This window comes from Marmota monax, unplaced genomic scaffold (genome assembly GCF_021218885.2).
Source record: "Marmota monax isolate L192 unplaced genomic scaffold, Marmota_monax_Labrador192_F-V1.1 WCK01_AAM20220418_F8-fsc00063, whole genome shotgun sequence".
Taxonomy (NCBI): Eukaryota; Metazoa; Chordata; class Mammalia; order Rodentia; family Sciuridae; genus Marmota; species Marmota monax.
Genome location: NW_026693726.1, coordinates 7,749,306 through 7,763,769, shown reverse-complemented (window position 1 = coordinate 7,763,769; position 14,464 = coordinate 7,749,306). Strand labels below are relative to the sequence as shown.

At 34.6% G+C, this 14,464-nt stretch overlaps 1 protein-coding gene across 2 annotated transcripts in view; it reads right to left on the bottom strand.

Annotated features, from left to right (window-relative positions):
* Positions 1–3,996: 3,996 nt before the first annotated feature.
* Positions 3,997–14,464, bottom strand: part of Rab2a (RAB2A, member RAS oncogene family) — an 81,041-nt gene continuing 70,573 nt past the window's right edge. For both annotated transcript variants that reach the window (XM_058584425.1, XM_046460523.2), the window contains 2 exons: positions 7,315–7,383; positions 3,997–5,326 (listed from right to left, as the gene is read on the bottom strand). In XM_058584425.1, coding sequence (XP_058440408.1) covers positions 5,231–5,326; positions 7,315–7,383 — 165 coding nt within the window. In that variant the 3' untranslated portion in view covers positions 3,997–5,230. The remainder of the gene's footprint in view (positions 5,327–7,314; positions 7,384–14,464) is intronic.

The window sequence follows — 14,464 nt, the reverse complement described above, 5'->3', positions numbered from 1 at the left end:
GCTTATAGACCCTCTCTATAGACAAAGCTGGGAAAAACATGTATGTATATGCATATTTTTAAATTTATGTATTTGCACATACAATAAACTCCTTAAACTTCTAGTATCTCCAGTTCCAATCTGACATCACAGGAATTCTTTCCCAACTTTTTTTTACTAGTACTGAGGATTGAACCCACTGAACTTGACCACCAGCCCTTTTAATTTTTTGAGACAGGGTCTCACTAAGTTGTTAAGGCTAGCTTCAAACTTGTGATCCTCCTGCCTCAGACTCCCCAGTCACTGGGATTACAAGTGTGTACCACCATGCCTGGTTCAAACATTTCTTATTTGCAATAAGAAATTCAATTCTCCATAACATATGCTTTCATCCATATTGTATCCCTAACTTTTTTGCTCAATCTTGGTATACACTTAAGGCAGTTTTAGAATTACCAATTCATAACACCTTACTGGAGTATAATTATTTGTGTATAGTTCATTTTGTATTTAGGCTTATATCATACAGTGGCTACACCATTTTCCAGAGTTACATGTTGGCTTTCTTCTCTACAGTGTGGTAATTAATATTCTGTATTTGTAATTAGATTCATGAATTACTTTGAATTTCATTTTGAGTTCCTGATTTTAATTTCATTTGGGGCATGTGAAACATGGTTATAGTTTAGTGTCAATCTCCCCTTATCTCAACCACCCCATTCCCAATGCTTTCCACCATATCCATCCCTCTTTTGCTAGCTAGCTTCTGGCTTATTCTGTTTCTTTTGCACAGACGAGTAAATATGTGTTTATTTGCTTAAACTGCCTTATTATAAACTGTAAATGCTTTTGCACTTGGCTTTTCTCACTTAAACAATATATCCTGGAAATTAAGACATCAATTCATAGAGATCTTCTTCCTTAAGCTTCCCTCCCCTTGCTCCCTGCACCTGACCCGTACTGGGGATTGAATTCAGGGGCACTTTGACCACTGAGCCACAGCCACAGCCCCTTTTAATAAAATTTCAGAGATAGGGTCTCACCGAGTTGCTTAGCACCTAAGTTGCTGAGGCTGGCTTTGAACTCACAATCCTCCTGCTTCAGCCTCCCAAGCCACTGGGATTACAGGCATGTACCATCATGCCCAACATCCTCAAACTTTTTTTCCCCCAGCTCTGCACAATTCTATTGTGTGGGGGTACCTTGTTCATCCAATCACTCTCCTATGTGTAGACATTTGGGCAATTTTCAAATCGATATTTTACAATTACTACTAATGTTGCCAAGAGTGTCCTTGTTCATGTGAGCTTTCTGTGTTGTGTCATCAGGGTAGAGCTCTAGAAGTAGGATTGCTGGGTCAGCAGCCAGTATACAAGTAATTTCATTAAATACTGCCAAATTCCCTTTCAGAAGGGTAGTTCCAATTTGCACTTCCACCAACACAAGGGTGCCTCACCAACAGAATGTAGCAATGTCACTTTTACATCCTGTCTCACAGGTGAGGAATGACATCTCAGTTTAAATTTGCACTTTTTCTTATGTTTGAATTTCTAAAAAACAATTATATTGGGTATATCTAACATTTAGAACATAATGCTATGGGATACATATAGAGTACAAAGGTTAGTATACCGAAGAAAATTTACATCCATGAGCTCATGTTTTAGGTTTTTTTTGTGAATTTTTAAAATACATTTTAGGGATATTTTCTCTTTTGTGTATTGTCTGCACATTTTTTTTTCCATTTTCCTATCATATTTTTGATCATTTGTCCTTCAATATCTAAGAGCAAACCTTATGCTTTTGTAAAACAAATGGACTCAGGGCTAGGGATGTAGCTCAGGGACAATGCACATTTAGTATACTCAAGACCCTTGGTTTGCTCCTCAGCACTCTAAGAATAAACAAATAAGCCTCATTAGTACTCATACATACACTGGCACTTTAAAGTTTCCTATTTGATTTGAATCAATGGCATATGAGAAGATCTACTATAGGGTGGGCTCTATTTTAATTTTTTTTGGTAGGGGACACAGGGGATTGAACTCTGGGCACTCAACCAGTGAGCCACATCCCCAGCCCTATTTTTTATTTAGAGACAGGGTCTCACTGAGTTTTATTTAGAGACAGTGCCTCGCTGTTGCTGAGGCTTTGAATTAGAAATTCTCCTGCTTCAGCCTCCTGAGATGTTGGGATTACAGGGGTGTGCCACTTCGCCTGGTTCTATTTTAATTTGAAAACCAAGTTCTAAGAAACACAGGCAGTCAGTACTTTATCAGTGTAGCCAATTCTTTGTTGTGAAATAGGGATTATATATATATATATATATATATATTCATTCATATAGTTGAATTCCACAGTCAACCTCAGAAGGAAATTGAGACAGCTTCATTATTAGGGAGTAACTATTTACTGAGTTCCAAAGCCAGACATAAATCATTTTTTTCCTGAGTTATCAGACACATTTTGATACCATTTATCTCCTTGCCCTTTGATCATTAGCAAATAGGAAATGTTTTCCTGTTAACAGGCTATTTTATTTGTGGTACTGGGGATTGAACCTAGGGCCTCAAGTATGCTAGGCAAGCACTCTACCATTAAGCTACATTTCTAGCCCCTTTTGTTTTTTATTTTAAGATAAATTTCTAAATTGCTCAGACTGGTCCTGAACTCATGATCCTCCTGCCTCAGCCTGCTGAGTAGCTGGAATTACAGGCATGCATTAACAGCCTATTTTAGAATATTCTTAAAAACAAACTAAGTATGAAAGATCCAGTTCAGTTCCCGGGTATTGCTTAAATTATTTATCAAATTATATGACATGTTCAAAAAATGGCTCTCAATTCAGCTTAAATTTAGAAGACAAAGGATAACAATGTCTTTATGAAGACTATAATTTTGAAATGTTACATAGCATGACATTAAAAGTTATATATAATTTTTCTGTGACTGATTTTCTAGCTATATGTCCACAGATGCTATAAAATAGATCACTGATCAATTAAAGAATCAATTATAGTATGAAAAATTCAATCACAGACAACAATATTACATTACTTGTGGCTGGGATAATGAAATGAGGAAGGAATGAAAATAATGACAGTAACATTGCTTTGTCAATTAACAAAGGATTCATAATACATATCCTCGGTAGTAGATGCGCTCTGTAGAGAAGGCAGTAATGAGCTACATAGAAGCAGTTCACCAGTTGTCCCCACTGTCCCAGACCAGGGCACATATGGTTGCTGTGACAGGAGTTGTATTTGAGGGGCTCCATCTTTTGTTAAGGCATTAAAACACATGTGCTGTTTTGTTGTTGCTTGTTTTAACAATTAATTTCTCTTATTACACTTGATTTAGAAAAGAGGGAGAGAGTAAAAACAAAACAAAAAAAAACAGCATTAAACTCCTGGAAAAGTTAACATGAGTTTTAAAATTTCTAAAGAATCATTCTTTTCTTGATAAAAAGGAGAACATGGCCTCTTCTTAGCCTTTTCTATATATCACTAAAGAGTGATTAGTGAGATCAGTGACTTTGTTATGACCACGTTGAGGGAAAAAAAAAATTTCATAACAAAAATACTCATGAAACTAGATTTCATCTCACCCTCCTCTCTGCCCTCCAAGAAGTGTGATAAAACAAAACTATGACAGTGTTGGTGATTTCCCACAAGAGCAATGCCAAAGCTTTGACACAGTGTTGCTGATCTTCAGGAAAGACCCGCAGAAAGTGGAAGTCAGTGAGTGAATTGGAAATGGTTGTGACTTTCACACTTACAACTTCTTTGTGCCTTCGTACAGGCATAAATGTTCTTTCTTGCTAATTGAATAAAGTACTAGTTTACATCATCAACAAAGATTTCAACAGAGGGAGAGTATTATATTTCAGTAAAATTTTAAAATACGGTATTAAACATTCTGACCTTTTTCAAAAACATGGTTAAATACATGTACAAATTGTAAATGGACCAAAAAAATACACTAAGAAAAGATGTGGTCATAATAAAAATAAAGGAACACTTTTATACATAGGATTTTATTTTGCACTGCTATAACAATTTCATTATAGACCAAGGGAGAAAAAGAAAAAAAGGATAAAACTACCACAGAGTAAATTACTAAAGCTTTTCTACTTTTAACAGGATTTTCCATCTGGTAGATTTATTGTCATATCCCCTTCAAAACAGACAAGATGCTTACCATAGTTTAAAGATTACAGGTTGCCACTGAAAGAAAAATTTTACACAGTCACTGTACATCAAGGTTGAAAAACTGTCCTGCGTGAAAAATATACTTAGAAATCATGTGAATAAAAGAAAAAGAAAACATTATTGTGTTTAAGGAAAGATTAAAGTTCTCATAATGTGCCATCTAAATGTGGATACTCATTCTTCTTGGAGTCACTTAGATGTAGGGATTTCGTGCTTCTGTCCTTTCCACTCATTATATTGTGTTTTTACCCAACAGTATTCATTAAGGCAAACAAATCCTTTTCTGAAGAGGTCTTAAGGAAATTGTGGACAAATAGCAAACTTTTGGCATTAAAACAGATTAACACATACATAGCCTTTAGTAATATACATTAAGCATATTTTTCTTGGACTAGTGACAAGAAAAGATGAACATGCTTGTTAACAATGTCAAAAAGTTTAAAATTCAGTGTCCAAGCAATTCCTAACAATGCTTCTGTAGCTTTAGGCTCTAAACAGTATAGAATTTATGCAAATGCATTAAAGAATTCAAGCTTGGCAAATTACACCCAAGCAAGTTATTAAACTATATATACAGAAAGTAAATGATAAATACAGAATTAAAAGAGTCCTTCTGTTTTTCCTTACAGTCTTGAAAATTGACAAACTTTCTGAGGACAGTTCTATAATATTAAACATTAGGTAACCACAGGTGTTGGGAAACCTAACTACACAAACCAATTTAAAATACTCAAGATGACTTTGTAGTGTTTAATACAATTCAGTTTGTAGTTAAGGGCACAAGACAACATTTAACAAAAATAATCACATCAATTGACCTAGAAATCAAATGCAAATAGATATGAATACAATCTCCAAAATCTGTCTTTTTAAGTGAACATGAACCATTTATTCAAAGTTATACAAGAATTTGAAGGATTAAAGTCTTCTGTGACATAAAGCCATTTCAAATAGTTTCATGTCTCAGCTGAGCAGAAGGAGAGAGGGTGAAAAGAGTAAGTGAGTAGCCCCATTTGGGCAGCTAGACAGTAAAAACAGACTCAACAGCAGCCTCCCCCAGCCTGCTGTCCTCCCTGATTGCCTGCGTGTGTTGCGTTAGTAGCAGCATGCTGAGGGCCAATTTTAATGCCATTTGCCTGAAATAAAAGAGAACAGAATAATAAATGTATAAGAAGATCCGATCAGACAGTAGAGTTTAATTAGATTTTTTAAAAAACTCATTTAACTCTTAATGATACCATTTACCAAACAACTTTGCAAAAGCAGATTTTAGCATCAATCAAAAGAGTATCTCTCAGGAGATGTTCCATTTTTTTAAAAGATAGCACTGGGAAAATATTTCTGAAAATAATTCTTTATCATACTAGGTACTGGGTTAACAGAAATCAGATAATGCTGCTTTTCAGATAATTCTCATAATGGAGAAATTGTTTAAAATAATTATTGCAAGGAATCTTTAAAGAACAAAAATATCCAAAGCCCCTGCTGTTCTAACACGACGTAAAATCTTTTCTCTAGACAGCATTTCTGTTCCATGTTGAATCAGCTGTACAGGCTAAGGGCATATGAGTGTTCTGTGTCATCAATAATTTCTATGATCCCCAAAGACATGGCAGGTTGCCAAGAACCCACACACAGAGTAGTTCTTTCATTCATCAAACTCACACTTATGTCTTAACCCTCACTCCCTCAAGTGGATTTTACCTAAAAATACAACACTTTGAGAAAAGTAATACAGTAGCTTCAGAAATTAAGCTCTTAAGGAAACTTTACGTCACAGTAAATCTCAGATTTATAGTGCTTGGCAGTTGTTCTGCAACAGTAGTAGCCTTGGGGTTTCTGGCACTAGCTCAGTATTGACAGCAGCTGATGTGGTTTCTTTTCGCTCTTTTGACTCCTCTTTAATAAAAAGCATGCCCTATGGCTCATTGGTTTTGCCCCCTCTGGGCTGGTAGCAACTTCTTGAGGAATCAAGGAGTCAGACTTGGCATTAGGCCAAATAAATAGCACGGCCTGTTGGCTTCTGACAGCACATTACAATCAAAGCTGCATAAGGCACAGTAAAGCAGTCAGCTACTATATGAAATCAGACAGAAACAATGAACGTGCCCTTTTAAATAGAGGCCCAATTACTGTTCAATTTATAGGGCATTAGTCTGTGAATGGTGTCACCTTTAAATTAACTCAAGAAGTACTGCCATACAGGTCTAGAAGATAAGATTTAGAAACTCTATTATTCCAAATAAAAAGAAATGAGAAAGCAAGTACTTTTTGGAAACCTCAGGCAAATTGCTGTTGCATTTAGCAGAGGCTACTGAGGCAAATAATAGAGTGTATCATCCATGTACATACCAAGAGACCCATATGCAATAGCTTCCTAACAATGCTTTTCTAGTTACAAATGGGGGAAGAACTGGGCTTTTCCTTTTGGAAGCTAGAAGTCTTCACATAGGCACAAATATTTACATAATCAAATAACATGCCCTATTCACATGAATACTTAAAAATAAGTAAGAAAAAGCACAGAGTGTGGATCTAAGTCAAAATGATAATTAGTGAACATTCTGAATTACATGCTTCAAAGCTTTACATTTCATCCTAATCACATTGATCAAAATGGGCTCAAAATTTAAAAATAATAAAAAAAAAAAACCCTGGTAATTGCTACTTATATATATCAATTTAGTCTTCTGAAAACGTACTCTGCTATACTGTAATTTCCAAATTGAAAATAATTTTCTTCTTTTATAACAGAAAAGAGAGACAGCATCTTGCATTAGGAACATAGTACATGCATTCACACACCAGAATATTATTTCCCAAAGCAGATGACACCATATGGACATGTGGATAAAAGTGGATTTTCTTTGCTCTTTGGGGGATTTATATTATTTTGCATTGCTTGCAGTAAGTGGATAGGGCCACTTACCTTAATCCATTTACATAGATAAAGTGATGCTCTACTAGAACATAAACATTTAACTATTGTACTATATATATCAGGTATTCAGTTAGGGTTATCATTTTAGGAATTAAAACAAATATAAAACCATGAATCAAAATACTAAGTAAAAGTCAAAAAATTCTAAATTAATATTAACCAGTGATATTTATACGCATGTACCTCGTTATTAATGTCAAAGACGCCTTCTTGGATTTTTTCATAAATTTCTTTTGCTGTATTAATAAATGCCTGAAATATAAAGAAATTGTGTCATATTATTAAAATCACAAAAGTAAAATAACATTATATAAAAGCTCTAGACAATATCACAGAATTAGATTTATGAAAATTAACTGATGTAATCCATCCTATTAACAGAATAAAGGACACAAAAATAATCACATGATCATCTCAATAGATGCAGAAACAGCATTTGAAAAAAACCAACAACCTTCATGATAAAAAATTCAACAAATGAGGAATAGAAAGGAACTTCCTCCATCCAATAAACAGCACCCAAGAAAAACCACAGCTAATATACTAAATGGTGAAGACTGAAAGCTGGCCTCCTAAAATAAAGAGCAAAGCAAGGGTGTAGGAAAATTTGCACCCATCAATAAATAAAAACAAAAATGCAGGCTACTGATATAATGGAACATTACTGGCCATAAAAGGGATCGAAGTACTGACTCATGTTACAAGGTGGATGAATGTTGAAAACATGCTACATGAAAGAAGGCAGATACAAAATGCCACATATAATACAACTCTATTTATGTGAAACTTCCAAAATAGGCAAATCTACACAGTCTGAAAGTAGAGTATTGGTTACTAGGGGCTAGGAAGTGGGGAGTGACTGGTAATGAGTATGTGGTTTTTTTTTTTTTTTTGGGTGATGAAAATGTTCTAGAATTAGATTGTGGTAATGATAGCACAATTTTGGGAGTAAACTAAAACCCACACTTTCAAAGTGTTAATTTTATGGCGTACAAATTATATCTCAAAAGAAAAAATTATGACCACAAGTGGTGGTGAGAATATCATAATTTGCAAAGAGTGCATGTGAGAACAACGTATGTCAATTATGCAGATAACCTGCATGATCCTCCATGTTGAAACTAGCTTACTTTTGGAGGACACTGTTCCACACAGGGCCCTTGTGGCCATATATTACTTACTATATAGTTTTAAGAGGGAAAGGATCAGGATACTTATGATAAAGACACATAAGGCAGCTGAAATCCTATACCATGTTGAATAACTGTACTTAGTGTATTAAGCTGAAAATTAGTTAAAATACTGCAGACCAAATGAAGTCCACAATATTAAAATTAATCCATAAGCATTCCATATTTATGTAAAAATTAAGGTATTTTATCCAAATATTACCAATGTTACAGAATATAAATATGTATATAAACTCTGACAGATTCTAAAGTATAAGATCTGAGAGACGACAAATAAGAGTACTAATCAACATTATAAATAAGGTCTTCTTCAATTAGCATTGCATGAACATTCATAAAAGAAAGTCATTCTCTTGTACCACTGATATGAACCTAATTCAAATTTTAAAAAGTAAACAAAGTTCATGGAGGGGAATAAATCCTACATTTCATCTTTTCTACACTGGAAACATTTGACTGCTGAACTTGGGATCAGAGCTTTTGTTTCCTAATTAACAGGACTGATATGTTTTCACCTTTAAAGGCCTTACAGCTCCCCAGAGTAATCAATCTACTGCAGCTCAATTACTGCACCAAGCACACACCAGTCAGTAAAGGAGACTCGAAAGACTGTGGCAGGAGCACAGAGATATGAATATGCATAAACTCTATGTGGCAGATCGAATCATCACAGAGGGTCATGAGAATTTGCAGGAAAATAATGAGAAGAATTAATCACTGCAGATTCACAAGGCACTTAGGACGCGGTACGATTTTCATGTGTGTGCTGCAGTTAAAGTGAAGGAGAAACTGGCTTTCAGCCAACTATGAATTGATTCACATTCTTCAAAACTGAAGTTCTCTCTATAAATAAGGAAAAATTTAACTTTATATTCAATAACACGTCAATGACTGTCCTGCTGTTAGAAACTGGGCTAACTAAACACTGAAGTCAACAGATACATAAATTCACAGAGTTGGGATTCCTTAGGGAGTATCCACATATGTACATTTCACTGTATCACTAGGCAGAACTACAAGGTCCCCTAAAATGAGTTATAATGTCAAATAAACAAGCAATTTAATATTACAAAAGTCATTTTGAGGTGTGCCAATTTATGTAAATAAACTGCCTTTTGCCAATCTGTTGATGAATCACTTAAAATACTGGCTTAAGAAAGCTATGCTAGGGGCTAGGGTTGTGGCTCAATGGTAGAGGGCTAGCGCGTGCAGGGAGGGTTCTGAGTTCAATTCTCAGCACCACATAAAAATAAAATAAAGGTATTGTGTCCAACTACAACTAAGACAAAATATTTTTTAAAAACATTAAAGAAAGAAATCTATGCTATGTAAAATATTCTAAATCATTAATAATTTTATTGCCTAAATAGCATTTAATACTTCACACTTTTAAAAGCAAAATTGTACCACACAGGCTTAAGATGTATTAATTTCTTTTAACTGAATTATAACAAATGGTTATTTTTTTCACAACAATATCTGTTATCAATGGAATAGTGTTTGGATGCTACATTTATTCTGTCATACAACTTTTTTATTACAATTAAAGACACTAATATATTTTCTACCTCTCTAGGTATATCACAGAAAATACCATACAAATAGATTGTTTTATATACTTCATGACAAGAAGTTAACATTTAATGTATATTATTAACTGATTAATGACTAATTTTAATGAGTCCTTAGTATGTGAAACTCAACATGACAAATGTAGATATTAGTACATTTGTTTTTAAAATGTGTGGTGGTGGACTGAAATTGCTGAGTTTCCAAATACAATGAGCAGTAATCAAATACTATTAAGGCTTATTACAGATAAAACAAAGCTTTTAAGATGACTGCCTTGGTTATCACAGATAAAATCTACCCATTTAAGAGTAAAACATTTCAATAAGGGTGCGAAATATACATCTATATAATGATAAAACATCTACCTGGTATTAAAAATGATCATTTTACTCTATTCAGTATCAATCTCCATATTTTTCCAGGTATAGATGTTTGTAATCCATGCAGATCACTGTATTCTTTATGGATATAATATAATACATTTTAAGTATTGCTTGGTAAAATATTTTAGGGCACTACTAACATTCTTCACAGAATTAATTTAATTTGAATGGCTGGGCTGTTCCCTTAGAATTACTTTATCTATAGATATTAAACATAATGTATCTTTGAATCTCTAGCATAATTCCTAAAATGAAGTGGGTACTTAAAAGACCTTTATTAAACTCAATTTTCTTTAGCAAGGACATATCTACAGGGCACAGTAGGTTTCCATAAAATTTTGGTTTCTTTTTCCTTATGTACATATCTCTTGGGGGGGCAACTTTTTAAAGATGTTACTAGGGAGAAAGCAATAGGCAAAACTTATAGGTTTCAGTATAGCAAAAAAAAAAATCTGCCCAGAAACTGATGTTAAATGACTTCATTATTAGCACCATGAAACAAGCAATGTCTAGGCAGCACCACAATTATGAAGTATAAACAGATTTTCTTGCAGCCAACTAAAGTTAGTGATTATCTTGCTTCCCAGGCACTGAGTGTGCCATTCCAGGATCTGAAGCCTCTCTATTTATTTTACTACCAGGTCTTCCCCTTCACCACACTTTGATTAATTGTCATGGTCAGTCCTTTACCATCATTTTCTTCATTAGTCATTAATTCTCTTGCTTTCCACCTCAGACACTCACCATTCGACTCTTGGACACAGTTATCTGAATGGTACCGATAATACCTAAACTTAAGGAAAATTTTCAGGGATTTTAATAGTACAAACCTAAATAAATATAACCACAAAAACCTCTATATGTGCTATAATCCAAATACACAATCAGCTAATATATATACTAATGTATGTCTTAGGTCTCGATGACATTTACTGAAGGGAACCTATTAAGTTGTTACCCCATGTTCAGAACTTTATTAGGTATTAAGGAACCTATAGAAGGATAAGGAGAATGTAGTTCTGTTACTATTACAGTTAGTTGGGAGAATCTAGGCACAATGGCTCAACTCTCAGTTAAAGACAGAGGAAAAAGCCAGGTGCAATGGCACATGTCTGTAATCTCAGCAATTTAAGAGGGTGAGGCAGAAGGATAGCAAGTTTGAGGCCAGCCTCAGGAACTTAGTGAGACCCTTTCTCAAAATAAAAAATAAAGGGACGGGGGATGTTTCTCAGTGGTTAAACACTCCTGGATTCAATACCCAGTACCAGAAACAATAACAACAACAACAAAAGGGAAAAGAAACTTTCTGCATTAACTGATAGAGGAATAATGTAGGACAGGGCTGAGGCAGATCTCACTGTACACCACACATGGCTTGTTGAGTGGGTCTTCAGTACTGACTAGAGGGAACAGAGGGCAAGGGAAACACAACACTGTTTTTATTAAGGTTTAGCCAGTTTTTAGGGAAATACATGGAAAATAAATTTTAAGTTCCCTTATTTCCTTATGCAGCATGCTGCCACCTGGTGGCAAGATAAAAATTATGATATCTAAGTATTTTGGACAATTAAAAAATTTTTTTAGTTGCTGATGGATTTTTATTTAATTTATTCATTTATATGCAGTGCTGAGAATTGAACACAGTGTCTCACACATGTTAGGCAAGCGCTTTACCACTGGGCCACAACCCTAGCCCTACCTTGGACAATTTTATTTAAATATCTGAACATACGCTTGAGAGCAAGGTATCTTCTAAGTTACTCTTTAGTTTTTAAATTAGGAAACATGATGCAACTGAAATGCTGTATAAAATCAGTTAAAGGTGTCCATTTACCTAAATTAATACTAACCAATATTTTAAAAAGTATTTCTTAGGGGTTAGTCACTATACTAAGTGTTTTACATAGCTTTTCATTATTTTGCAAAAAAATTCAAATTAGGTATGCAAATACTGAAAATTAATTTTTCTTTCAAGAAAACCTGTGGTCATGGAATAAAATTATGCCTATAAAACCAGCAGAATGGCTAAGGGCAGGGCTCTAAAACCAGATTCTCTAGATTCAACTCCAGTGTTACCTCTTATTAGCTTGCATTGCTTGAGACCTACTACTTCACTTTCCTATAAAATAAGGATGCTAATGGTGCTACTTCATTGAATTGTTGGATTAATGTAAAGTACTGACAATAGTGCTTGAAATGTAGTTAGTACTCAATGTATGTCAGTTCTCATCATGAATGTTTGGGTGCTATAACACATAGGAGCAACAGAAGAAGAAAGTACAGTGCTAAATGTAAATATGTCCCACAAACACTGTACAGTAAAGAAGAGAAAAGTGATCAACGCTCCTTAGTCAAGTCGAATGTCTTGATTAAATAAAACTAAGCTTTAAAGAAATGACCTAGCAACGCATCACGTATAGAGTGAGCCCTAAAAAATAAGGTATACTGTGAAAAGACCTAAGTATTATGTAAAAATTGGAAAGCCCTGTGAAGATTAGAGAAAATATAATACTAGGGAGCTTAAAGCATTTCAAATTCCATGACTTTAAAATGTTCTGATTCTACTTGCTTTAGCTTCAATGGAAGAAAACTCACACACCATTCAATTAAAATGGCTTTCAAATCATACTTCAAACTAATTTTACTGGGGTTACCCTTTGGGGATGAGGAAGGGAGGAGGGATAGCCCAGCAGAAAGAGAAGCTCTTCCTCCTTTCCCCCTCATTCTCCACAGTATCCCCAATTCCAATGTACAGTTGTTTTGTTTTTGCTTATTTCATATAGTTTTCTCGTGTTTCACTGAAAGAGGGCCACAGTTAAACATACTGATCTATAATGACTCTCATTAAACAGACAAGACTGAGCTGCAGAAAAAGAAGTGAAATGCCTGAGATCACATACCATTATAGCAGAAGCAGAATTAGAATCTAATATTCTTTTTATCACATTTATCTTTTCTTTATTAGTATCACCTTTAATACAAGACAAAGAAATTTTTATTTATGTCAGTTTAAATTGAACATAAAAAGCATACTTTCCACATCCTTCAAAAACCTAGCTGGAAATTATTTTGGATTTCTAGGACTATTTTTGGAAGTATACATAATTTGTGATTATTTGTGTTTCTGTCTCCTTCCACCTTTTACAAAAATTAACACCACCGGTGACTACTTATTAAAAAGAAAAAGAGGTGGTCTTGGTGAACTTTAGCATGGGGGCAGAGAGATAGCTTAGTGGTAGAGTGTGTGTTTAGCATGTGCAAGGCCCAAGGTTAAATCCACAGTAAACTCCACCTCCCTTAAAAAAATCTTAGCAGAGGAATAAAGAGGTTGGGGGAAGAATATGGAATTATTAGATTAGAAAGGACTGGGGATTATAGTATTTAAGAATTTCCTGTTGCTACTTTCTGTCAGAGACAACAAAGATGTTTAATTCCTTAGTAACGGAGTTCTTTCATTCAGTAAACATTTGCCCAGTTTTTGATTTGGACCAGGCACTGGGGATAATAGGTAAATATGTGTATTTATTCAGGTAAATATGTGCATTACCACAAGGGTGTGAAAAAGCAGGATATATGCAAGTCTAAAATTGGAATAAAAAGAAAACCTCCATTTGCTTAGAGAAGTAGAGTCATGACCATTTCTGAGAAGGAAAGCCCTGTGAATGAAGACCTGCAGGATAAGCAAGCTTCTACTCACTTATTAGGAAAACTGAGGAGAGGAAAAATTGAGATTTTTAAGCTCAATTCTGTTAGAAGGTGGGGACAGGCTGGCATGTGAGCTGATTTTAGAGGTGGCCCTAAAGGTACCAAAGAATCCTGAAAAGGTAAAAAGCAGGTGAGGGACAGAAACAGGATAGTTTGGAGGATGAATTGTAAAAGGCAAACTAGCAATATGGAGACCAATGAGGAGTATAAGAAACAAAGTTTGATGTATTAAGATGGTGGCCATAAGAATGGAAGCAAAGATCAAATTTAATATCTACCATGAAGAAATACACAGGACTCAGTAAATGACAGGTTAAAAATGGCAAGGTGCTTACGACTCTGTTTTTGGTTTAAGTGACTTGAGATGGAAGAGTATACCATGAATTGAGGTATATTAAAAAGGAAGAAAATTAGGCTTTTAGGAGGAAATGAAAAATTTCAGATGAAATTTTAATGCTTATGTCATCTACATTTGGGAAAGTG